Here is a 26,336-nt window from a genome sequence, read left to right on the forward strand (position 1 = left end):
TATTAACTACTAACTCTATAGTAGTATCTACTCTTTAGTAGTATTTACTCACTCTAGTAGCTACTCACCGTAGTAGTATCTACTTACTGTATAGTAGTATTTACTGACTAGCAGTATTTACTGACTGTAGTGGTATATACTGACTGTTTTAGTATCTATTAACTCTATATAGCAGTATCTACTAACTCGATAGCAGTATCTACTATTACTACAGCAGTGCATACCGACTGAGGTATTACCTGCACTCACTACAGCAGTGCATACTGTGGTGGAACCTGCTTTCACTACAGCAGTGCATACTGTGGTGGTACGTGCTATGATTACAGCAGTGCATACTGACTGGTGGTATCCTATGACTACAGCTGTGCATACTGACTGTGGTGGTACCTGCTTTCACGACAGCAGTGCATACTGTGGTGGTACATGCTATGATTACAGCAGTGCATACTGACTGTGATGGTATCTGCTATGACCACAGCAGTGCATACCAACTTTGGTGGTACCTGCTTTGACTACAGCAGTGCATACTGACTGTGGTGGTACTTGCTTTAATGACAGCAGTGCATACCGACTATGGTCGTAACTGCTTTCACTACAGCAGTGCATACCGACTTTGGTCGTACCTGGTTTCACTACAGCAGTGCATACTGACTGTGATGGTACCTGCTATTACTACAGCAGCACAAACCGACTTTGGTGGTACCTGCTTTAACTACAGCAGTGCATAGTGACTGTCGTGGTACTTGCTTTAACTACGCTTCCTTTGACCTCCAGGGACACGTGATCCATCCCTGACCTGGGAATAGAAGATTTGCTTAGGAAGCCTCGAATCATTCATCCTCACAAGGTGACCTGCCAATCTGAGTTGGTACTTCATGATGATGGCCTCTATGCTGGATGAATTGGATTGCTCCAGGATACTGATATTAGTTTGTCTTTCTTCCCAGGTGATGTTTATTATTTTCCTGATGCAGCGTTGATTAAACATTTTCACAGATTTTATGTGTTTGCGATAGGTGGCCCACGTCTCTCCATCATTTGTGCATCAGGTATCCACATCTGCCATGATTTGTACAGATCCAATTTAGGGTGGACCATGAGCTTCGTGGAAAATCATATCCAGGGATTATCTGCATTGGGCGTTTCACAATGTACTTGTGAGTTCTTTTGAACTGCATTTAGCTTTCCAAGTTTAATTGGTGTTGAAGGCTAAGCATATTGGTCCAAAAGGGTTTGTGTGACTTCAAGTGATGACGAGAGACGTTATTGAGGTCCTGATGAGTGGGAAGGTGACTGTTTTCCTCGATTCTCAGGACTTCCCGGAGGGTTGCAGTGTTGTGGTGTTGGGGAGAGATGTTCTGACAGCACGGGCAGCCCAGGGTATTGGGGTCGATTTGAGGGTTCCAGTGATGCAATGCATTGCACTGTTCAGTTGGACATCAACAAGTCGAGTATGACTACTCCTGGTCAATACTGGTGCACAGTACTCGGCTACAAAGTACATAGGGGCCATTGTTGATGTCCTTAGCAATGAGGGTGCTGATGCTCCCTAGCTTGTGCTTGCTAGTTTCTGGACCAGGTTGACCATTGTTTTGGTCTTGGCAGCTACCTTTTATATGTGGCCATGGAAGCTTAGCATATGGTCTAACTTCAATCCGAGATAGGTTGGAGTGGGATCGTATTGTGTTACCACAGGTCACTTTAAGAGTGTGCTTGGTGCTCCTATAATTAATTATCAATATGAAATGCATTGACGGTTTTGTAAGGGATTTTGCTTGGGCCTCCATTTCTGGAAATATTCCCCCATGGTGTTTAGGTCTTCAGAGTGGATTCGATGTCATTGAAAGTGGATTCTTGTGTTGACCCAGTTTGTGGCATGTCGTGGGAAATTGACTCACCACTCTTTCTACAGCCTGCTTATAGTGGTCCCAGTTAGCTTTGACCGGGTTCCACCTTGGTAATTGTTTTGACAGAATCATGGGGATTTCGATGCCCATGTGGGTGATGATGGGCCTATATGGACTTTTGGTGGAAGCTTGGTAGAATGTTGTGGGATGCGTGAAGTGTGCTCCCACTTTGATCTTTGTAAACAATAGTGAGGACTGGGTTGTACTCGCATTGCCAACTGAGCAGAGTGGAAATTTGCTTGCTTCTTGGAACCGAAAACCAGGTGCAGATTTTTGGCGGACATCCATTTGGTGAGGTCTTCACTGTTGGCCTGATATACTGCATAGCCCCACATAGTATGGTGGCTGTTACAGTCACCAATGTATAGATCTGGCACGTTGTTTGGCTCTGAAGAGGTCCATTGGTGTGGCTTGTGTTGTTGCTCTGGAGACCGGAAGATCGATGTTCGGTTACCACATTGAAAGCATTCGTCGTGATTTGTCATGTAACAAGAGTGTGCTGTGTGAAGGCTGCCATATTCCACTCTGGCGCCTTAAGTGAGACACCTCCAAAAGCATAATCTCCATCTTCGACCTGAACAACAAGCCACAAAACATTCAGTGTCAACTTATTTATAACACCGTTAACACGAGCACATCCCTACCAGTTACCCTAAACTGGCTGGTCACCCATGACCACCACCTTAAACAAACCAAAATAACAACAAAATCTGATTAAACATTTTTCAGAAACTTGCAGGAACAATGTGAGTAATCGATGCCCGCGCATTTAAGATATCTACGCAGGCCCTGACCCACTCCACTGTGAAGTGTCAGCTCTCGCACAAATCTCGTGGATAGCAAAATCAAAATCGCACTCCCGTAACATCAGCGGTACCCTGACGCCCATTCCACTCCTGTGGCTTGCTATGCTGGCAACCATCACCCCAGACAGCATTCGACACAATGCCGCTATTACCTGCGAATACCACAGGCTTATGGACAACATTGCTCTGCCGCTGCAAACGCACCGAGAAGAACCCCCACGCCATCGGCTGAAAACCAGGAAACCTCTCTGGATGCATGCAGCCGGAAAAAAAAACATGACACTTGCTGGAGAGAAATGTGGATAGCTATGGATATGGTAAACAAAAACCTCATTTTAGGACCCAGCTGGAATTACCGGGCATATCAAACAAAAACGATGCTGAACCATGCTAAACCGTGGTTGAACGCAACATGGGAGATACGCATACACCTTCCACAGGTGGAAGATCAAAGAATTTCCGTACTGTGACTGCAGTGAAAGCCAAACCAACAAGCACATCACCGACAAATCCACCAAATATGCACATATTGGTGGTGTTGCTGCGATCCACTCAGTGGCTAAATTAGCATTCAACTATAACGCGTTTCAAAACTGTTGCTTTTCCATTCTACCATACTAAAGCAGAAGACTGCCAAACGACCCATCTGTCACCCTTATTGTTGACGTACCATTGCTTATAGTGATAGACTTTAAAGTATAGTCCTTTCGGTCTTGCTTTGTGAAGGTGGCAGGCCATGTTTAGGTTAGTAGATGGCCGCAAAAAGGGTGTCATTATTTTGTAACTTGCCATCCGTATGCTGTCCTTCACACCCGTCTCCTGTTAGGCGACGGCATCAATGTTTTTTTTCCCCTTAAGTTTCTGGGTAAAAAGTCACATTAGGTTTGGAGAGTACTTCAGTACTTAGATGGTACACTTGAAGACCTTGTATGATCATTTGCTTGGCCTTAACATTGCATTGTTCCACTCTGATTTGCTTAGTTATGTTTGCATGTTTTACCACAGGTATGTGTGGTTAATGCAGATTCGATGCTTTACAATGGTGTCTATTTGGTGTTTTAACATCTTAACACCTTTATTATGCCAGAAATGATATTGCCTTTTTTATTTATTAATACTGGTGAAATGGTCCCATTTATGTATAACTGCTTAGCCCGAGCTATTAATGCTTTGGCATCCTTGTACTGTTTGCCTTCTGGCGGCCTTTGGTCTAGCACTGGTGAGACAAAGCCGTCAAAGGGTCTTTAGTGTAGGCCAATCAGTTTCAAGCAAAATGCATGCATGATTAAAGCATACTTGTTTGCATGTTTTATGACAAGTTTGTGTGATTAATGCATACTTAATGCCTTGTGATAGGTGTCTATTTGGTGTTTGAACATCTTATCACCTGTGTTTTTGCCAGAAAGGCGAGCCTATTATTTTCATCAGGATGGCATTCTATTTTCTGCCACACAGACATGGAGGTCGCAACATCGGGGGATCCACCCATCAAAGAGGAACGAGAGGAACGCGCAAGCGGAGCTGCGTGGCTTGCTGTGACCGTAAAGGGAGAGGACCCTGGAGCCGGTAAGTGTCAGGGAGTCTGAGCTGGTGAGTGAGTGAGGGAAGGTGTCTCAGAACTGATGAGTGAGTCCTCCGTGTGGGGTCTTTTAACTTTATCTCAATCAGAGTGAATCCTGCATGTCAGGTGGCCAGGTTGAGTTGAGCTGATGGTCTCAGTCCAGTCACCAATGAATGTATGTTTTTTCTTCCTTTGTGAACACCTCTATGACATGTTCATTTAGTGCATTGGTTACTTGCTTTGTGTCATCTACAACTTAACACTTATTAATAATTTGATTTTAACTTCCTGCTTAAACGTTATCTGACTTATGATATTTGAAATGCCTTTTGGTATTCGTTTTTACCCTGAAGGTGGTGCTCTTTTTTACCTGTTTCTTAGCATTCCTAATGGATATTTTATGCTGTACTCGAAGTGCTTTGGAGGGTTGTTCTTCATCTTGGTCCCTTTTGTAGGCGTTGTAGAGTTCCCTTATTCTATTCATATTATAATTGAGCTATTTATCAATTTTTGTCACTACTTTTTAGATCCGGATTTGCTTAATTGATGGATGTTGGACTTTTAGCAGTCTCTTTTCATAAATATTTATATTCCGCATCCCCTCTCATACATTGCACCATTCTGCCATTCTGGATGGCATTACCAGTTGCATCGACGGTATCAGGCACACTGGACTCATCAGAGCAGGTGGGGGGGGGAAGGGATTTTCTTTTGGAGAAGGGAGGTGTTTGCCAGGTCATTAACATTCTGGGCTCAGGTATTTGACTGTTCTAAGGCTTATGAATGGGCCCCATGTACCTGTGTATTATTCTTACTTGTCTCTGAGGTTATAGCTCAGATGCTTCAGTGCTGGGATTGGCCTAATGAATACAACCATTGAGTATGGGAGGGGCGTTCGTGATTCTTCCACATACTCAATATGTTTCTTCTGGCTGCTATATTGAAAGTCATTAACTAATTGTTCTGTTCTCGAGTCAGTCCCACTTCTCTTAGGTCCCACGGTAGTTTCTTTCCTAATTTTTACAGATGTATTGTGTATCTTATACTGGTAGGAACGAAGTTGTAAACTGAGTGTACCAGCCTGCAATAAATTAATGTGTCCGTCCGTCCGTCCGTCCGTCCCCTTTCAATTCTTTAACGAAGTGAAATCTCGTGCTGTTGGGGTGTAAAAATAAAATTGCGCAACATTCCAATGTTCCTACCAGCCCACCCTGCAGGGACCTGTTTGAATGCCCCCATTATATGTTCATAGATCTCAGCAATAGTCAGACATGACCAGAAAGCATGTTCGTAATCGTGTATTACACCCAGAGGGCACCTCGGGCAGTCCGGAGATGAGGCTGCACCAAACTTGGCCCTCCTTTGATTGGTCATGTAGGCCGTTGTAGACATTTGAATTGGATTGTTTTCAGGGAGAGGGATCTGACCTCTTGGGAGGTGAAATTTCAAATCTGGGTCCATGTTTTGTTGGGGATTGGCCGATTCACTATTTGCTCGCATAGCGCCCGGGTTTGAGGTTGTCCACTTCGTCCCTGGGAGCAGAAGCCGGTATGCCTCAGATAGGTTGTATCTCTCTTTATCTGACTGGAGCCATTGCATTACTGCAGGAGGGAGTGTTATCAGATCTCTTCCTCTGGCTCTGGCGATCACATCCCGAATATAGGGATATTGTTAAAACTGAAAATTTGGGAGGTTGTACCTGGATCTCATGGATTGGAATGTGTCAATGTGGCCATTATCTGCTAAGAGGTCCCCTACTCTATGCATCTGAGCCAATTTACAATCAGACTGATTATCTTGTTTTCAACTCGCAGTGCCGGATTTTTTCAAAGTGGGGAGTAGGAGTAGTAGGGATCTGGATGAGTCTGTTTCTGCACATCCACAGTGTAGTGTTGACCATCTCTCACGGCTTTATACCCAAGGGCTTACAGTGAGGGAAAAAAGTATTTGATCCCCTGCTGATTTTGTACGTTTGCCCACTGACAAAGAAATGATCAGTCTATAATTTTGATGGTAGGTTTATTTGAACAGTGAGAGACAGAATAACAACAAAACAATCCAGAAAAACGCATGTCAAAAATGTTATAAATTGATTTGCATTTTAATGAGGGAAATGAGTATTTGACCCCCTCTCAATCAGAAAGATTTCTGGCTCCCAGGTGTCTTTTATACAGGTAACGAGCTGAGATTAAGCACACTCTTAAAGGGAGTGCTCCTAATTTCAGCTTGGAGTATTTCATGTTCCTTTGGTGTTCTCTTAGTCTTGTGCAGATAATTAATGCCACAAGAGCAATGAATCCGGTACACAACTTCTGTTGGCAGCTTCGGTAACACATCTTTAGTACCACATTAGTTTCTGTATTTTATGTACCGTGCCAAATCTGACTCGGATGTTTTGTTTTTCCAAACATCTGGCTAGTTAATCAGTTCATCACTTACTCCCGCAATGTACAGTATTTTAATAGTTTTATATACTTGGTCAGTTTCAATGCTCATGTTATTTGATTTGGTTTTGGTATTCAGTGCCCTGTTGATTTGTGCAACATTGAAACCATTTATTTGCACTGTTTAATTTTACTTCTTCGACTCGCCATCTGACACTTTCTTAGCCCGATGTATAAGCGTCTTGATGAGAGAAGATTTATGTGCGGTGTAATGGTGTGCATTTTCTTTCGCTAAACTCTGTATGTTATTTTACCATTTCGACCGCTCCCAAGCAGAATATCCAGAAATTGGCGAGTTCTGTCAGCTTAAACTTCCATGTGAACTGAATGGACGGATTTTGCGAGTTAAGATGATTTAGAAATTCGTTAAGTGTATCTTTGCCATGTGGCCAGACCACCAATATGTCATCCACATATTTAAACCAAGCAGAGGGTTTTAGTGTGCTTGAAGTTATTGCTTTTGCTTCAAAATCTGCCACGCACAAATTCACAATCACAGGAGACAAAGGAGAGCCCATTGCTGCTCCTTCCTTTTGTTTACAGAAATCACCTTTCCACAAGAAATAGGTGTTCTTTAGACAGTGTTCGGCTAGTTGTGGGATATCCTTCGCTAAACCTTTGTTCGTTACCAGAGTATCGAGTAATTTAATTTACTCGTTGACTGGAACCCTTATGAACAGAGAAGTCGCATCAAAACTTACGAGAATATTATTAGCTTTTGATTTAAAGCTTTCGTGACTCTAGGGATTAATATTCTTGGTTCTTTCAGTAAAGTCACGTAGAAGGGGAAACTATAAAATAATAAAAATATTAAACAATAAAATTATCACGACGTTTTGACTGCAACACAAGCAATCATCATCAGGTGGCTACCATGAGAGATTCGTTCATGAGGCTATCCACATATACAAACACAGAGACAATTTCAGCCGAGAAGATGGATTCTGGCTTAGCAATCATTGGAAGGATTTGATAAACCATTTTGGGTCTTAATTGATTGTTCACGCTTACGGTGGCTTTCAGACCGCATCCATTATTTTCGTCTCCCCCCTCCTCTTTTCCGAACATAGATGGACTCGTCCATCTGAACAACTGCCAAATCACTCTCCGTGGTGCTAATGTAAAAAAAAACGCCACTTTTTAAAAAAATTCTTGCTGTGGTTTTCACACCTGATGATGATTGCTTGTGTTGCAGTCGCAATGTCGTGATAATTTTATTGTTTTATATTTTTATTATTTTATTGTTTCCCTTCTACGTGACTTTACCGAAAGAACCAATAATATGAATCCCTGCAGTCACGAAAGCTTTAAATCAAAATATAACCATTAAAGTTATGAAAAAATTGACCAGAGTATTATTGTATCTTGTGTAATTTAACGGCAGTGATTCTTGCACAAAACTACATCATAAAACACGTCACTTCATGTCACTGTAGCACTTTATTTAACTAATTATAAATTATTTTAAAATCACTGCTCTGATACTTTATTTTCTTATGCTTTCACTCACTGGGGTTGAAATCAATTTGAATTCGATACAATATCTGGAAAATCACGGAGAAATATATATATATTTTATCATAATTTAGAAGGAAAAATTAGACTTACTTTTTGTTTCAAGTGCTGAAAAAAAAAATAAAGACACCAAAATCACTTTGTTGCTGTGTAGAGTTATTTATTAAAAAAAAAATCAATAAAGAAATGTCAAATTTAAAGCGAATTTGCGTAAAAAAATGTTTCTCCGCTCGGACCTGTGGGAGTATAAAAATCCACCCACTCATGATTAATAATGAGGGGGCGGGGCCTCTTTTGCAGTGACATCATGTACGGATGTAGCACTGTGCTGTGTGGGTTTATTTTTGACCATCACTTTCTGTAAAGAAACGTCATATTTGAAGCGACTTTGTGAATAAAAATATCTTTACGCTCGACCTTCTTCCGCGCGATTGTGAAATCCAATCGCTCATTATTATTTTATTATTAATGACGGGGGGGGGGGGTGGGGGGTGGGGTGCAGCATGTGGAGTGACATCACCCGTGATACACACATTCCTGGGTTATTATAGTAGTAATATGTTTCCAGCAGCCAACCTGGGGAGTGAACCAGGGCTGGTGGGACGTCTGGGACCACAAGAGGCATGCCAGGATCGACAGGAGCAGGGAAGCAAGCGAGCTGCAGCCTGGCACTGGCCGAGAGCGAAGTTGGTTGCCATCGGGTTACCGGGGTGGCCGCTTGGCTGCCCACGGACATCTCCCACTGTCCGGGGACGGTAACTCTGCGAAGCAGAGTTGCTTATGGGAGGTGGAGACCCTGGAGGAGGAACACAGGAACTCTGAAGCAGAGTTGCGTGGGGGAGGTCGACGACCCCCCTTCCCCCCCCCCCCCAAAAGCTTCTATATGTCTCGGGAAAGCGGTAGGGACCTTGGGTGTGAGTGGATGTGTGTGGATGATTTTGTATTGATTCTTATTCGGTGGATGTTCTTTGTGTTAGCCTGCTCCACGGCTGTAACTCCTCTGCCTGGGGTGGTCGGTGTCAGCTCAGGGAGCTATAAAAAGCTGACATCCCTAACAGCCAGGACTCTGAGTGGTCGAACACCAGGGCAACTCGATACACCCCAACCATCAGCCCTCCTGATTAGGCAATGTGACAATAGTCATAAATGAATGCAAATGTTACTCATATAGTCCAATTATGTGGTTGACGCAGTGTGGATTTCAGCAATACTGCCAGGATGTGCATGGATGGAGAATTCATCGGTGATGTGCTTGATGGTTTGGACTTCTCCAGAGTCGCATTTGGGAGATTCTTTGATCTTCCATTTATGGAATGCGTACGCACATCTGCCGTGTTGTATTCGAGCGTGGCTCAGTGTGGTCCATAGCCGTTGTGGAAGAGAGAATCCCAGTACTTCCACCGTCGGATTGTGAATGATGTTTTTGTTTGCCACGTTCATAGCCGCCCATGATTCAGACCACCGTGTGGTGGTGTCTTTATTCTCAGCTGCTAGAAGCGGAGGCGCGTATCCAGAACGGGTTCCTGGATTTTAGCCTTGGGCGTGGGGGTTCCTTTAGATCTTGATGGAGTGGCAGAGTGAAGTTTTTCATTATTTTGTTGTACTCCCGTGTCGTCGCATCATCGCGTCGGATGTTGGCCGGAGCGATATTCGCCAGCACAGAAAGCCACGGGAGTGTAGTAGACTTTAGGGAACCGCTAATGATACAAAGCGCATTGTTTAATTTCGGCATCGACAAGGTTCGTGTGAGGGCTTGCACCCCACACCGGGGCACAGTACTTCGCAGTGGAGTGAACAAGGGCCTGCGTCGATATCTTCAACGTGCTGGCATCGCTTCCCCAGGTTGTTCCTGCAAGTTTCTGAATAATATTCACTCGTGCTTTCGTTTTACCTTTAGCTTGTTTGAGGTGGTGATGGTCGTTTAGCGTCCGATCCAGGGTAACTCCTAGATACCGAGGGTGTTCATCATGCCTTAGCTTCGCCCCATAGAAGTTAACGTTCAACATTTTTTAAGCTTGTCTGTTATTCAGGTGGAAGGCGGAGACGACGCTCTTCAATGGGTTTGGCTTAAGAGTCTTCAGATCTTTTTCGAGGACTGCCTCAGTGTCCTCCATTTTACATGATTGGGTTGCGAGTGCGATATCATCCGCATATGTGAACTTACGGAAAGATGTCGCTGGAATGTCGCTAGTATAGAGATTGAACAGCGCTGGTGCTAGAACTGATCCCTGCGAGAGTGGGCTGCTGGCAGCTTCACCAAGGTGGATGGTGAACCATCGGTTGCTCAGCATTTCGGTGATTAGTCTAATTGTCGGATGGCAAGGCACGGCTTTCGCAAGCTTCAGCAGGAGTCCCTTCCACCATATGGTATCGTAAGCTGAAGAGAGGTCGATGAAAGTTGTTACTGTTTTGAGCTGGCATTCGAAACCGGCTTCGATGTGACTTGTTAAGGCAAGCACCTGGTCGCAACAGTTTTGACAAGTTCTAATTCCTGCTTGTTCCTGCCAAACTATTTCCTTTGAGCAGAAGCTGCTCTATTAGTTTCTAGCAAACGCTGACTACGGAGATAGGGCGGTAGTTTTGAGCGTCCGATGCATCCTTGCCTGGTTTCAGAATGGCTCTTTACACTACTTCGGAACGATGCTTTCGATGGTGTTGGTGGTGGGCTTCCACGAATTAAAGGGCTGCCAGGTCTAAAATGGAAATATTACAGCCAGTTATGACTTAAACTGGTTGATAACGTGCTTCCAGTGATTTCTGAGTTTGTACCCATCTTCTCGGTTGATATTATGTCTATGTCTGTATATATGGATGGCTTCATAAACAAACCTTTGTTGATAGCCAGTGGTTTTGCAAAGCACCTTCGTCTTAGAGAAATCAATTTCGTGTGAGCCCACTGCATTAAAACAATGATCAGCCATGGCTGAGGTATTGGTCCAACCATGTTTCAGATCTGCCCTATGTTCATGAACACGGTCCGAGACATGTCGCTTCGTTTCCCCAATGTAACTACTGCTGCAGACACAGCTTAGTTTGTAGACGCCGGGGTATTGCATGTCAGGGATCACATCCTTCACAGATGGGATCAGATCACACATTTTACGTACTGTTTCTAGATTTGAAGCTTTCGTGACTGCAAGGATTCATACTCTTTGTTTTTTTTTTGTAAAGTCACATAGGTAAACAATACATAAAATAAAAATAAATGAAAAACAACTAAATTAAATCACGACGTTTCGGAGGCAACACAAGCTTCCTTCATCAGGTGTAAAAAAGCACAGCAAAATAACTGTAGAGAGAGCTATTTGTGATGATAGACTGTTATATAGGGTAAGAGGAGGGGGAGGAGCCAGGGAGGACGGGTGCAGCATGGGGGGGGGGGTTGTGGGAGGAGCCAGGAAGGTGAAGCTCGAACCTGGATCTTGTGTTTGCTCATGATTTTGGAGATATTTTTGGTTATCCCTGCTATGTATGGCAAGGTGATGGTTTTGATTGGGTCCTCAGATGGTTCTTTCCCAACAGTTGGGGTGATAGCTTCACGGATTGTGTAGTCTGAATATCCATTCGTCTTGAGAGCTTGGTGTACGTGTTCCAGTTCACTGGCTAGGTGATGATGGTTGGAAATACATCGAGTTCCATGGTGTAGAGTTTTGATGAGGGAATTATTCTGGGATGGATGGTGGTGGGAGTCAGGTTTTATTTGCTCTTCTCTTAAGGCTTTTGCCTCACTGAAACTAATGTTTGTTTTTGGCAATTTACTGTGCTCAATAATTTTGGCAACCTCATGCCTAGTCATCTCAGCCTGATTATGTGGGAGATGTCTAAATGATGATTACACTTCAGCAATTATCTCATCGACAGGGATTGTACGTGGAGCAACAGCAAAGTTAAGACCTTTAGACAAGACTGAAACCATATCACTGGATAATTCATCGTTAGTCATGTTGATAACCGTTTTGTTTTTAAATTGTACATTTTTATTTGAGAGTTGTTTAGCTAATTTGTTAATTTGGGTGGTGTTACTTTTATTCAATGCATTATCAGCCGATTGCTGTGTAATTGTGCTGATTATATTCCAATAAACTGTAGAGACACTAATTTTTATGTGTAAGTACATTAGTGATTTAGATATGTGACTTAGTTCACTTCTTATTCTTGGTTCTTTCAGTAAAGTCACATAGAAGGGAAACAATAAAATAAGATGAATCCCTGCAGTCACGAAAGCTTTAAATCAAAATTTAGTTTACTTCTATTACGCTTTATTCTATTTTTTTTATAAATAATTCACTCGCTTTTTTGTAGTATTTGATTAGCTTTAAGTGACTTATTGTGATGACTTACTTTAACTGTGTGTGGTATTACCTTTGAATCTCTGCATCTTCTGAAGAACGCCAGTGAAGAAAACAGCTTCATCCGCTTGATTTGGAGTTTCTCCAATTTTCTGCTTTGAAGAAAAGTATCCCCCCCAAAGAGGTTCGTCAGTTTTAACACATAGGCTTTTGTGACCAATATCATCCATAATACAGGTTTTTTGGGTTAGATCCCATAATGGCGTATGGTCGTTTTCTGTATTTTGTGGCGATATAAACTGCATTGACAAGGGTCCTTATGTTATCTGTGGAGTCTCTCCCCCTGATGAAGCCAGTCTGGGCTTCTCCAATGATGCTTGGCAGGACCTTTTCCAGTTTTTTTGCAAGCACCTTTGCATACATTTTATAATCTGCTTTGAGCAGGGCGATTGGTCTATAGCTGGCTACATTCTCCTGAGTTGCTCCTGGTTTGTGGATCACCATCATTCTGGCTTTCCTCATGGAGTCCGGCAAATTTCCTTGCAGTTCTCCCTTATTCAGAATGTTTAGTAGGTGGGACAGGATGGGGGTCCTAGTTTTCTTGTATAATTCCATCGTTATGCCATCTGGTCATGGACCTTCCATGAGATCTTGAAGAGTGATTGGTCTACCTAATTCTGTCTTCAGTGAAGGAGCGAGACGGGGGAGGCCTATTTCCAGCAGAGGTAGGATTATATGTCTTGGGGTGTAGGTTCTGAATTGTACAATTTATCATAATATTCACAAAATGCTTCATTGATGTATGAGGCTTTAGTGCTAAGGATGTTGGTCCTGGTTCAGATAGTGGGTATGTGCCTCAGTCCACATTTTCTCTTAACCATCCTCGCAAGTATCCTACCAGTGGCTGGGGAGGGGTCGTGAAATGGCAGCTTGGCCCTCATAAACAGTCGGGAGATCTAGTCGTTCGATATCTTATTTAGCTCCTCTCTTTCTTTCCAAATCTCACCCCACGTCTCCTTACGTTGGGATGTCTTATATTCATTATGAAGCAGCCTGAGCCTGGTCTCTATCTCTTGTGTCCTCTGTCCCCTTACTTTTTTGAGCCACGCACCCCTTGCTATAAGGACCCCTCTGAGGTGGGCTATGAGGGCATCCCACACCACCAATGGCAATGTCGGAGAGGATGCACTAAGTTGATTTCCATGACAAATCCAACGTATATGATATTTTTTTGATCGTTTTTTTATCCCGAAGCAGGGTTCTATATATAAGGCCAAAGTTCTGTGTCTCTGCTCCTCTGGGTCCAATATAAATTTTGTAAGGACTGGAGGGTGATCATAAAATTGGAAAATCCATAATTTTCACCTTTTGGACTGAGGGGAGGAGTGTGTTTGACAACATAAAGTATCGTGCGCTCTAGAGACGTGGGTATAATCTCTGTCCTCGGGATTCAAGGCTCTCCAGGGATCTGTCAGATGATGGGCTGAGGAGATCTTAGCTAGGAGAGCTCTCTGTCTGGATGCTACGTCAGTTTTGGGGGGATTGGACCTATCCATCTGGGGGTCTTGCACCAACTTCCAGTCCCCTCCAATGATTATTATCTCACTGTCTTGTTGCTCCATAAAGCGTTCTTTGTTATGAGAAGCTTGCTGTTAATGGGAGGGTGGATTGTAAATGTTCAATAAGGATATGTCCTTCCCTGCTATTGCCCCCTTGACCATGATGAATATACGGTCTTGGTGTTTGGTTTATTTCCATATTCGTTGGGCCCTACCTCCTCCCGATTCTAAAGGCCTGATGCATGGCCTCAGGGGGTTGGGGTGATACCCCTGGATTCCAGGCTTCTGAGAGACATCGGGAGATGCTTGCTGATATAGAGTAGAGTGCCATTGGTCGAGTTTCCCTCAACTCCCTCTGGTACTCTGTAGATCTTGGTCTGGTGTTCTCTATTTTTCAGCTTCAGTTTATTCAGAGCCTCTTCTGTATCTCGGATCTGGTCTCCCCATCTGGTGTCAGCTAGTTCCAGCTTGTCCATGATGTTCTGGAGGGTCATTGTGATGGCCTCCTACTTTTGCAGTCGTACGCTGATCACGTCCATCTTGTCATTTCAGGCACACAGTAAGATAGTATTTTCCTCCCCTCTGGCTCCGATCTTGTCAAATTTGCAGTGCAGGTCTTGGAGGAGTTGGAATGAGTCATCATTTAGGTTTTCAGGTTCTGTACATTGAAGGAGAAGACAAGGGGGAAGAGGCCTTGGCCTTCTTTCCAATCGTTATTTCTGCCATTACTCATTAGGCTGGCTTTTTCTAGAATCACCAGGCCAGCTTTTTCTAGATTAGGCCTCGGCTCCCCAGTTTGCTTGTCAGCTCTTAAGGGCTCAAAATGCCTCGGAGGTCAGGGTTTTTCATAAAAAAACTGGTCTTGGGGGTGGGCTGAGGGAGTTGAGCAAGGATCACAAAATAATAAAAGGGTCTAAACACTCAAATGAGCGATGGGTTGGGAGGAGGTCACACTTGCAGGGTGTTTACAATGGTAAGACATCACCAGAAGTCTTTAGCAGTGTCCCTTTAAATGCAACCATATAATCTCATCTTGTTGCATTTTTATAATTTTATTCCAGTCCACTTGTTTAAAGCACCATCTCATTGCTTCATAATCCGCCTGTCTGAAATTGTAGATTTTTACTTTTTTACTTTCCTGATGGACTTTGAAGTTTCTTTGAAATGAAATCACGTTGTCACAATTTCTGCGTGTTTTTTCACTTGTGTCCTCATTACTCCGCCAGGGTTGTTTGAGAGGATTTGGTCAAGACAATCCTTCTTTCTTGTTGGTGCATTCACAAGTTGGCTGAGAAAGCAGTCATTGACCATATTTATCTGAATTTCAGCTGCTGATCTACAAAATATATTTTCCCCATTATATTAGGAGTAAAATAATCACTCCAATCACGACAGAATCAGAATATGTATTTGTACTGGAGGAATCCGATGATCTTTGAAGCTATTTTTTCAAATATGTCCAGTAAGAGCAGGTCAGAACGTTAAAACAACAAACAATACAAAAACACAATAATAGTTCAAGTATGTGAAAGGTAAGTAAATCACTTAAAATATACATATAAACTAAACTATTTTTTGTATCTTACCAGGTAAAGCCCTTTGAGGTATTAACTTATTTTTCAGAAGCATCCTGGCCACAAATGATAGTGGCTTATGTGGAAATGCATAGGAGCATCATTATCTTAATAATCTCAATGTTGTTTATAAATGTGGAAGGAAAAAAATCGATGCCACCACGGGGAGAACGTACAAACTCCAAATATGTGTCAAATACAGTGTCTCCCTTCAGGCATATTGATCGACCTTGGAGGTCCAGGACCCATTCAAATAATTGGTGTTGGTTGTGAGTGGGAATCGAACTCAGGTCACCAGGTTGGCAGTGCAGCAAGCTACATATTCCGCTGCCACTCCTCACACACACACATGGGGGCACGTGCACACACACTCACGTTCACACACATGCATACAATACTCACTTTCACACACACCCTCACTTTCACAAACACGTGCGTGTGGGCGCACACACGCACAAACACTCACTCCCAGCGCGAGGCTGACTCATTACATTTCACAGAGGATCGCACCGCTGAACAAAATAGTTCCGCAGTTCAGTTTGCAAGTGCGAGTTCAGGACTGCCTGTATTAGGTAATTATTCAGACACAAATTAAAAAAAACTGGTCATGATAAAACAAAAAAGTTATTCTCATCAGGCAAGTGCAGTCTCTACCTCTTAGTGTCCCTGGGTAACTATATTTATTTTTTGATTGAAAGCTTTCGTGACTGCAGTGATTCATATTCTTGGTTCTTTCGGTAAAGTCACGTTGAAGGGAAACAAAATAATAAAATATATATAAAACAATAAAATTCTCACGACATTGCGACTGCAACACAAGCAATAATCATCAGGTGTGAAAACCAACGGCAAGAACATTTGAAAGAAGTGGCGGTTTGTATATATTTATTTATTTTTAAACGTTAGCTCCACGGATAGCAATTTGACTGTTTAGATGGACGAGTCCATCTATGTTTGGAAAAGAGGAGGGGGGAGACGAAAAATTAATGTATGCTGTCTGAAAGCCACCGTAAGCGTGAGCAATCAATTAAGACCCGAAATGGTTTATCAAATCCTTCCAATGATTGTTAAGCCAGAATCCATCTTCTCGGTTGAAATTGTCTCTGTGTTTGTATATGTGGATAGCCTCATGAACGAATCTCTCATGGTAGCCAGATGGCTTGCAAAGAACCTCTGTATTGGAGAAGTCAATGTCATGTGAGTCTACTGAATTATAACAGTGATCTGCCACAGCCGAGGTGTTGGTCTTACCGTGTTTAAGGTCTGCTTTGTGTTCACGAATGCGGTCCGAGACATGTCGTTTGGTTTCTCCAATGCAACTACTACCACGGAGGCAACTTAGTTTGTAGACACCAGGGTACTGTATGTCCGGAATCACATCTTTTACAGACGGAACCAGATCACGGATTTTTGGTAATGTAGTAATAGTAATAGGTTTTACCCTTATTACTGGCACAAAAACTGACACCTTTATTCAAGGCATCATGTTTGCAATAACCACAACACAAGCAGTCAAAATGCAAACAAAAGAGACAACTCTGATAATAATATGCACTGTCCTTGAATATGATTGGTCCACACCCGAGACAGCTTTTCTTAGAGCCTAGTCTCCACTGGTGCTGGACCAGAAGACCCCAAAAGGCGTACAACTCAAAACAGCGCACTATCAGAGTATTGAGGGCTCGGGGTGAGCATTTACATTATGAGACCTCCTTTATGTAATGTGTTGAAACGGACCTGGATCTTGTGTTCATTCAAGATTTTGGAGATCTTTTTTGTGATTCCCGCAATGTAGGGTAAAGTGATGGTTTTGAAAGGCTCCTCAAGAGGCTCCTTCTTCATGGTTTGAGTGATAGCTTTGCGGATTGTATAGTCGGAGTAACCATTAGCCTTAAGAGCTTGGTGTACGTGCTTGAGTTCACTGCCTATGTGTTCCTGGTCAGATATGCATTGGGCTCTATGGTGCAGAGTCTTGATGAGAGAATTCTTCTGTGATGGATGGTGGTGGGAATCCGGTTTCAGATAAGCATCCGCATGGGTAGCTTTCCTGTAGAAAGAGTGGCACATTGAACCATCAGGTCTCTCTTTTATTAGGACATCCAAAAAAGGTAGCTTGCCATCTTTTTCGATTTCCATGGTAAATCTGATGGCTGGGTGTATGGAATTGATGTGGTCGAAGAATTGGTCTAGAGCAGGCCGGCCATGTGGCCAGATGACAAACGTGTCATCCACGTACCTCTTCCATAAGGTTGGATGCAGAGTGGCAGTCTGGATGGCGTCAGTCTCAAATTTCTCCATGAAAATGTTGGCTATAACCGGAGATAGGGGGGAGCCCATTGGGATGCCCTCAGTTTGTTTGTAGAAAGTTCCATTCCAAGTGAAGTATGTATTGGTTAAGCAGTATCTCACCAGGGGGGGTACCTCAGTGTTTATTCCTTGATGAACCAAGTCTTCATTGATTGCGATGGTGTCAGGTACAGGAACTTTGGTGAATAAGGAAACTACATCAAAACTGACAAGCAGGTCGTCTGGGGACAGGGAAATACCCTTGATTGTCGATACCAGGTGAGTAGAATTTTGTACCACAGAGGTGGTTTTTCCAGTGAAAGGCCACAGGAAAGAGGAGAATTTTATTGTTATATATATTTTATTATTTTGTTGTTTCCCTTCAACGTGTCTCTAACTATATTTATGTTTTAAGAAGAAGGCCCATTGCCCAAAACGTCACCTATTTATTTCCTTTTTAAGACCACTGTTACTGACGAATGTAATTTTGTTTATGAATTACTGCCAGTGGTTTCTTTGAGGTTCCTACTCCCAGGTGGCCTATAGATTTTTATTGGTGATCTGTGACTGGTTATAATAATAATAATTCAGGTTTAGTAACTCGCAAGTAATTTGACAAATTTAGCAAATTTTGACTGATACCAGCAAACACACAGAAGACTTTTGATTTAAAGCTTTCGTGACTGCAGGGATTCATATTCTTGGTTCTTTTGGTAAAGTCACATAGAAGGGAAACAATAAAATAATAAAAATTTAAAAAATAATTTTAATGTTTTATATTTTTATTATTTTATTGTTTCCCTTCTACGTGACTTTACCGAAAGAACCAAGAATGCACAGAAGACCGTTTTTCGAATATCGTCAGGGCATCTTCAATGTCCACAGTGATTCAGACAGTGCATAGCTTTAATGGCTATCACACCGGGTGGCCAGGGGCTTGAATTGCAGCTTCTGCAACAAGCAGCAAACGTGCTAACATTCGGCCACGTTACTGCCCTGTGTTGTGTTGCTTGACCTAGATCTGGCTGAAATCCTTCAGGCTAAAGGAGATGAAATTCAAAATGGTAGAGTGGCCCTCATGGTTGATCGAGAGGATGTTCAGCTTGATAAAGACCTTCAGTCTGATGCCGAGGACCTTCAATCTGATGCAGAGGACCTTCAATCTGATGCAGAGGACCTTCACGTGGATGGTGGACAGGACCTTGGGGCAGATGGACTCGACCTTCATTTTGATGGACAGGACCGTCACTCTGATGGACAGGACCATTCTGATGGCGAGGGCCTTGGCAAAGAGGGCTCCACTGTTAGATGTGAGGCGTGGGATTCATGTGGAGCCCGGGCAGCCCTGGGGAGCTGGGCAGAGGTGGAGGTGGAGCTGGAGGACTCGAGTGACGGTGAGTAGGGGTGGTGGAAGAGGGAATTGTGTGTGTGTGTGTGATGTGACCACACCTGGCTGCGGCTTAGACAAATGCGGGTTTTCCTCTTAGCGATGTGTGCGCAGTTGAGTTTCAAATCCATATGTGAGTAGGAATAAGCCTGGCGTTAAACTATTGATTAAGATGTATTGAAGAGGCAGCCCATTGGCTCAGAGGTCGGAGTGCTGAAGAAGCACTGCTGAGACCCTGGGATGGAATCTAGGGCAGCTGCCTGTGATTAATCGGGGTTGTCAAGTGTTATGAATTGATGGTCTCAGCCCAGGCACAAATGACTGCACGTAAAAATATCACATCACGTTCAATCTCGTGCTGCGAGGTTAAGCCAGGGTTGTTGTAAAAGATACGCATGGGCAAATGTATCATGGAGATTGAATGGCACAAGGGGCTCAGTGGGCTGTGTTAGTCGACATGTGCCCAGCACATTGACCACTGGCTCCGAATTGACTCAATCCGGGTTGTTGTTACCCTTATGCTGGCCGAGTGCTAATCCAGATAATTGTTATTGATATGCACGACCTTATAAATAGGTAATACCACATGGCAACATTAATTGTTCGAGTAAAATCAATTATTTATGTTCATGAAACATGGAATATTCATTTATTCTGGAAAAATCCGATGAGCTATAAAGCATGCATTGTTTAACACATGCCATAATTGATCATTTACTATTTATGCAAATTATTTATTTATATTATAATTTTATATTTTGGATGACAGTATGACAAAATATAACAAATGAGATGTAAAAATAGAAAATCCAACGAGACAGAGATGATTGATTCTTGAATTGAATTGAGACTGACTGAACCTTGATGATTCATCATATCACTGAGGGTGAATTGGCATAAATTACTGCCTTTTGTCACCACGTAATAATGTATTTTAGGGTCCTTAAACTCTTATCAACGTTTGCAAAAATGTGGGCTAAGTTTTTCCCACCTGCCTGCTCTCATATATAAACAGTTGATTAAATTGTGGATTTAGTGTGCAGGATCTATGTGGATTGTTATAGTTGAAGGAAGCTTGAGGAAACCATCATCCAGCAGTGTATTGACCATGACTGATGATGATAAGATTCTCAGGGAAAGAACTCTCTCAATATTGGATGGAGTGTTGATTAATGGTGCGCAGTACCGTTCTGCACTAAACATTCATGACTGCTTGTAGCATAGATACGACGGAGACACTTGCACTCAGAGCTGCCAGACTCAAAACTGAATTTTCAAGATCACATTGATTATATTGGTAAAAAGACAAAATAAAAATGGTTTTCTGTATCAACACAAGCACTGCTTCCCCCCTATGTTCCGTTTGGAATTGATAAAAGCTACCATACTGCCTCTACTTGATTACTGTGACATCGTATATAAATCAGCCCCCAGTACTATACTGAAGAAGCTTGATTCAATTTATCACTTGGCCTTAAGATTTGCATTGAACTGCCCATATAGGACCCCCACCACCTTGATCTCTACATTGGGTCTAACTTACATTTTCTTAATGATCGACGGCTTGTGCATCAGATTTTATTTATTCACGATGTACTTACAAAAAATCAGCAGACTACCTGCTGGATCTCCTCACTGTTGCGAAGAACAAACGTGACCTAAGGTCTTCGCTCATTTACCAGCTTCACATTCCTTATTGCCGTACAGATATTGGAGGAAGGGTCTTTTCTATTGATGCACCCAGGGTCTGGAATGCTATCGCCAATAAACTGCAACTTGGATCACTGTCTGTGAGATCTTCGCTCAAAACTGCTCTAGAGGAGGTGTACACCCCTAGCTGCCACTGATATTCAGAATGGCCTGAAATCAAATATATCGTTCTGGATGACCGCTGCAAAGTATGATCTTGAGTTTTGATTATAGTGTGCTGATCTTTAAAGGTGTATTGAAAAATCTTGATACTGATACTCCTGCTGTTATGGAGTGACTCATGCAGCAAGCTATGGCTGCAAAGTTTGGTCGTACATGTTATGTATATCGTTTATTGTTAAATTTGAATCACAGTTCCTATGATCACTGTTACATTGTTTTTATAGCTTTATTTTGGTGATTTTGAAAACGTTTTGGTTGAGCCATGTTTGTTTGTTATAGTACAGAGTTAGCCTGATAACTTTAATCTAAATTGTCTTATGGTTGTTATTGTTTGACTTGCATCTCACTGGGATTTTTGCACACAGTGTTCAAATATGGTGTTTTTTGTGGAAGACTTTGCTGTTTTTTCCTGGATTTTCCTGTTGCATGTAGTCACTTTAATATGTTTCTTGTTCATGTGTTTTTTTGTTGCGGTTGCACCCGAGTCAAGAGCCGCATGGCTCACAGGGTTATACCTAATAAATGAAACTGAAAACTGAAACTATGAATGCAGCTCCACACTCGGTGCTTACAGATTCACAAGTAGTTGAGAATTTTTCGATTTAAAGCTTTCGTGACTGCAATGATTCATCTTCTTTGGTTCTTTCGGTAAAGTCACATAGAATGAGAATAAAATAATAAATTGATAAAATAAAATAACACAATAATATTCTCACGACGTTTCAGCCACAACACAAGCGGCCTTCATCAGGTGAAGGGACGAGACTGTCTGGTAGGACAGCGCTGTGAGGGAGCTGCAAACAGCAATGCACTCCAGCGCTGTCCTACCAGACAGTCTCGTCCCTTCACCTGATGAAGGCCACTTGTGTTGTGGCCGAAACGTCGTGAGAATATTATTGTGTTATTTTATTTTATCAATTTATTATTTTATTCTCATTCTACTTGGTGACCTTACCGAAAGAACCAAAGAAGTAGTTGAGAAGACGAGTAACATGCTAGCGAGTGGCTTGAGTCAATAAGTCACAGATACTTACATGCTAACTCGCTGCATCACTAAGCTACTAAGTCAATGGCAACGCCGCTGAGTTAATAAACCACCGAACCACTCGGCTGCTGGGTTACTCAGCAATTGAGCCGCTGAGATGTTGATGTTTCTTCCCTCCAGCAGGTAGCAGCATTGTGGAGACCGCTGCATTGTTCCACTGTGAGGGAGCTGCAAACAGCAATGCACAGCAGAGCGAGACGCAGCAGACAGTGATCCTGGAGAGCAATGTTGAGCCCCCGTGTGGAAAGGCTGCAGCGGTGGCAGTGATGGAGGAAGCGGAGGGGGAGAAGCCGCACGTGTGCGGAGCCTGTGGGAAGTCGTTCGCAGTTCTCTCCAACCTCCAGATGCACCTTGCAATGCACACGGGGGAGCGGCCGCATGCATGCGCCGAGTGCAGGGAGGCATTTGCATGCGCCGAGCTGCTGGAGCGGCACCGGCGCCTGCACGCCACTTGGGCAAAGTCCTACATGTGTTCGGAGTGCGGAAAGGCATTCCGACAGCTGGGAAACCTGAAGAACCACGAGCGCACGCACACGGGCGAGCGCCCACACGCCTGTCCCCAGTGCGGAAAGGCATTTTCCGACCTCTCGAGCCTCCAGCAGCACCGGCGCATCCACACGGGCGAGCGTCCGCACCGCTGTTCGGAGTGCGGGAGGGCGTTCAAGCAGTCGGGCAGCCTCCAGCGGCACCAGCGCACGCACACGGGCGAGCGGCCCCACCGCTGCTCGCTGTGCGGCAAGGCCTTCGCCCTGGCCCACACCCTGCAGCAACACCGCAAGGTGCACACGGGCGAGAAGCCGCACGCGTGCCCCGAGTGCGGCAAGGCCTTCGCGCAGGCTGGGAACCTGCAGCAGCACCTGAGGACGCACGCACGCAGGAAGCCCTTTAAGTGCTTCGAGTGTGGCAAGGCCTTCACGCAGCCCCGGGGTCTTAAGAAGCACGAGAGGGTACATGCCGCAGGAGCTGCAGGTGAGGGAGCCTTGGCTGGGCCACAAACACATGCAGATTTGGGTTTTGGGTGTCTTCATGCCCTGAGCAGTACCACCATACTGTAGGTGTTTTAGAAGGTGCTCCTCTCTGTTTTTCTACCTGGTTGAGGTTTACCGACCAGAAACATGGTCAATATTTTTTTTGCTCGAGATTTAGTTAGTGTGTCATCTCATGACAGCTATACTTGCGATGCTGGTACCCGAATAAAATGTTTTTCTGCAGGCTGGATGCCTGATAGTACATATACCCAAACCACAGTACAGCAAGTCCTCTTCATGTTGGGGATGTGTCTCTGAAAAAAGCAATGTTAGGCGAAACAACGAAAATCTAACAACGTAAAATCAAAACATTTATTTACCTTAGACTTATTTTTACCATAATATAAATTCATCATAAATTCGAGGAGGTATTTTTTTGGTAAAAATTTGAAGACAAAATATATATGTACTAAAACAGATGAAAAAATACTCACAATAAGATTATTTTACAAGTTGAAATATATAATACAAGTTAATACAGAGTACTCACCAGAGATGGCAGTGGAGATTGTATGTTTACAATATGGCAATATTGTAAACATCCAGCATGGGCACCACGGTGCTATACATTTCCACGTGACAAGTCACTTTGTTGAGCTATCATTTGTGGCCAGGTCGCCTGTGAAAAAGAGCTGTATAGCTCAGTTGGCCTTACCTGGTAAAATAAAATATTGTTGTAATAGTTTAATTTGCAGTACCTATTATTCGCTGCTCACAGTTAACTACCATCGACGTATGGTGACTTGTGTAGGCATGTGTGAGGATTGCTCATTTTTTATATGGGAGAGTGAGGAGTTCGGATCCATTTTCTCTTCCATGCAATTCCCTCAATATTTGTGTAGGACACCAATGTGGATTTTTAAACGTGCTTTAAAGGCAACCGAAAGGAGTACAATAACTCGATCCAAAATGCAATGAATCTTAACAAGATTTGGAATTTATTAACTATGCATCGATTCGTTATGCACTATTGACGCACTGTGCACAAGGATGCGAACCAACTGCAGCGGATGATATAATCATTTCATGACAATGTACAGTGAGGGAAAAAAAGTATTTGATTTTGATCCCCTGCTGATTTTGCACATTTGCCCACTGACGAAGAAATGATCAGTCTATAATTTTAATGGTAGGTTTATTTGAACAGTGAGAGACAGAATAACAACAAGAAAATCCAGAAAAACGCATGTCAAAAATGTTATAAATTGATTGGCATTTTAATGAGGGAAATAAGTATTTGACCCCCTCTCAATCAGAAAGATTTCTGGCTCCCAGGTGTCTTTTATACAGGTAACGAGCTGAGATTAGGAGCACACTCTTAAAGGGAGTGCTCCTAATCTCAGCTTGTTACCTGTATAAAATACACCTACCAACAGAAGCAATCAATCAATCAGATTCCAAACTCTCCACCATGGCCAAGACCAAAGAGCTCTCCAAGGATGTCAGGGACAAGATTGTAGACCTACACAAGGCTGGAATGGGCTACAAGACCATTGCCAAGCAGCTTGGTGAGAAGGTGACAACAGTTGGTGCGATTATTTGCAAATGGAAGAAACACAAAAGAACTGCCAATCTCCCTCGGTTTGGGGCTCCATGCAAGATCTCACCTCGTGGAGTTGCAATGATCATGAGAATGGTGAGGAATCAGCCCAGAACTACACGGGAGGATCTTGTCAATGATCTCAAGGCAGCTGGGACCATAGTCACTAAGAAAACAATTGGTAACACACTACGCCGTGAAGGACTGAAATCCTGCAGCGCCCGCAAGGTCCCCCTGTTCAAGAAAGCCAATATACATGCCCGTCTGAAGTTTGCCAATGAACATCTGAATGATTCAGAGGATAACTGGGTGAAAGTGTTGTGGCCAGATGAGACTAAAATGGAGCTCTTTGGCATCATCTCAACTTGCCGTGTTTGGAGGAGGAGGAATGCTGCCTATGACCCCAAGAACACCATCCCCATCGTCAAACATGGAGGTGGTAACATGCTTTGGGGGTGTTTTTTTGCTAAGGGGACAGGACAACTTCACCGCATCAAAGGGACGATGGACGGGGACATGTACCGTCAAATCTTGGGTGAGAACCTCCTTCCCTCAGCCAGGTCATTGAAAATGGGTCGTGGATGGGTATTCCAGCATGACAATGATCCAAAACACACGGCCAAGGCAACAAAGGAGTGGTTCAAGAAGAAGCACATTAAGGTCCTGGAATGGCCTAGCCAGTCTCCAGACCTTAATCCCATAGAAAATCTGTGGAGGGAGCTGAAGGTTCGAGTTGCCAAACATCAGCCTCGAAACCTTAATGACTTGGAGAAGATCTGCAAAGAGGAGTGGGACAAAATCCCTCCTGAGATGTGTGCTAACCTGGTGGACAATTACAAGAAACGTCTGACCTTTGTGATTGCCAACAAGGGTTTTGCCACCAAGTACTATGCCATGTTTTGCAGAGGGGTCAAATACTTATTTCCCTCATTTAAATGCAAATCAATTTATAACCTTTTTGACATGCGTTTTTCTGGATTTTTATGTTGTTATTCTGTATCTCACTGTTCAAATCAACCTTCCATTAAAGTTATAGACTGATCATTTCTTTGTCAGTGGGCAAACGTACAAAATCAGCAGGGGATCAAATACTTTTTTTCCCTCACTGTACATAGTGAGAGGGAGACACAGAGAGAGAGAGAGACAGAGAGTCGGAAATAACAGCTGACATAGGCATGTAGGATGGAAACATCACAGTGAGTTAAAATTTTACTTGGTTAATAACGTCCTTCCAATGAATGCTCAGTTTGTATCCATATTCTCGGTTGAAGTTGTCTGTTAATGTATCTGTATGTCTTCATGAACAAATCTCTGATGATAGCCGGTGGGTTTGCATAGTACCTTCATCTTGGAAAATACATTTCATGTGAGCCGACAGCATTAAAGCAATGATCAGCAACGGCAGAGGTATTGGTCCTACTGTGTTTCAGATCTGCCTTGTTTTCGCGAACACGGTCTGAGACATGTCATTTCGTTTCCTCAATGTAACTGCTGCCGCAGCCACAACTTCGTTTGTAGACACC

The 26,336-nt window shown here is 43.2% G+C and overlaps 1 protein-coding gene across 10 annotated transcripts in view; it reads left to right on the forward strand.

The window, feature by feature from the left end:
- Positions 1-26,336, forward strand: part of LOC116958494 (uncharacterized) — a 56,766-nt gene that overhangs the window by 11,178 nt on the left and 19,252 nt on the right. For 3 of the 10 annotated variants that reach the window (XM_032981103.2, XM_076057112.1, XM_076057113.1), the window contains 4 exons: positions 775-847; positions 4,169-4,279; positions 18,961-19,335; positions 22,366-23,214. In XM_032981103.2, the coding sequence (XP_032836994.2) occupies positions 4,171-4,279; positions 18,961-19,335; positions 22,366-23,214 (1,333 nt within the window). In that variant the 5' untranslated portion in view covers positions 775-847; positions 4,169-4,170. The remainder of the gene's footprint in view (positions 1-774; positions 848-4,168; positions 4,280-18,960; positions 19,336-22,365; positions 23,215-26,336) is intronic. The other 7 variants (XM_032981102.2, XM_032981100.2, XM_032981107.2 and 4 more) reach the window with 6 other exon arrangements.

Source organism: Petromyzon marinus, chromosome 79 (genome assembly GCF_048934315.1).
Source record: "Petromyzon marinus isolate PM22_M1 ecotype Great Lakes invasive population chromosome 79, UKy_Petmar_22M1.pri1.0, whole genome shotgun sequence".
In the NCBI taxonomy this organism is placed as follows: Eukaryota; Metazoa; Chordata; class Hyperoartia; order Petromyzontiformes; family Petromyzontidae; genus Petromyzon; species Petromyzon marinus.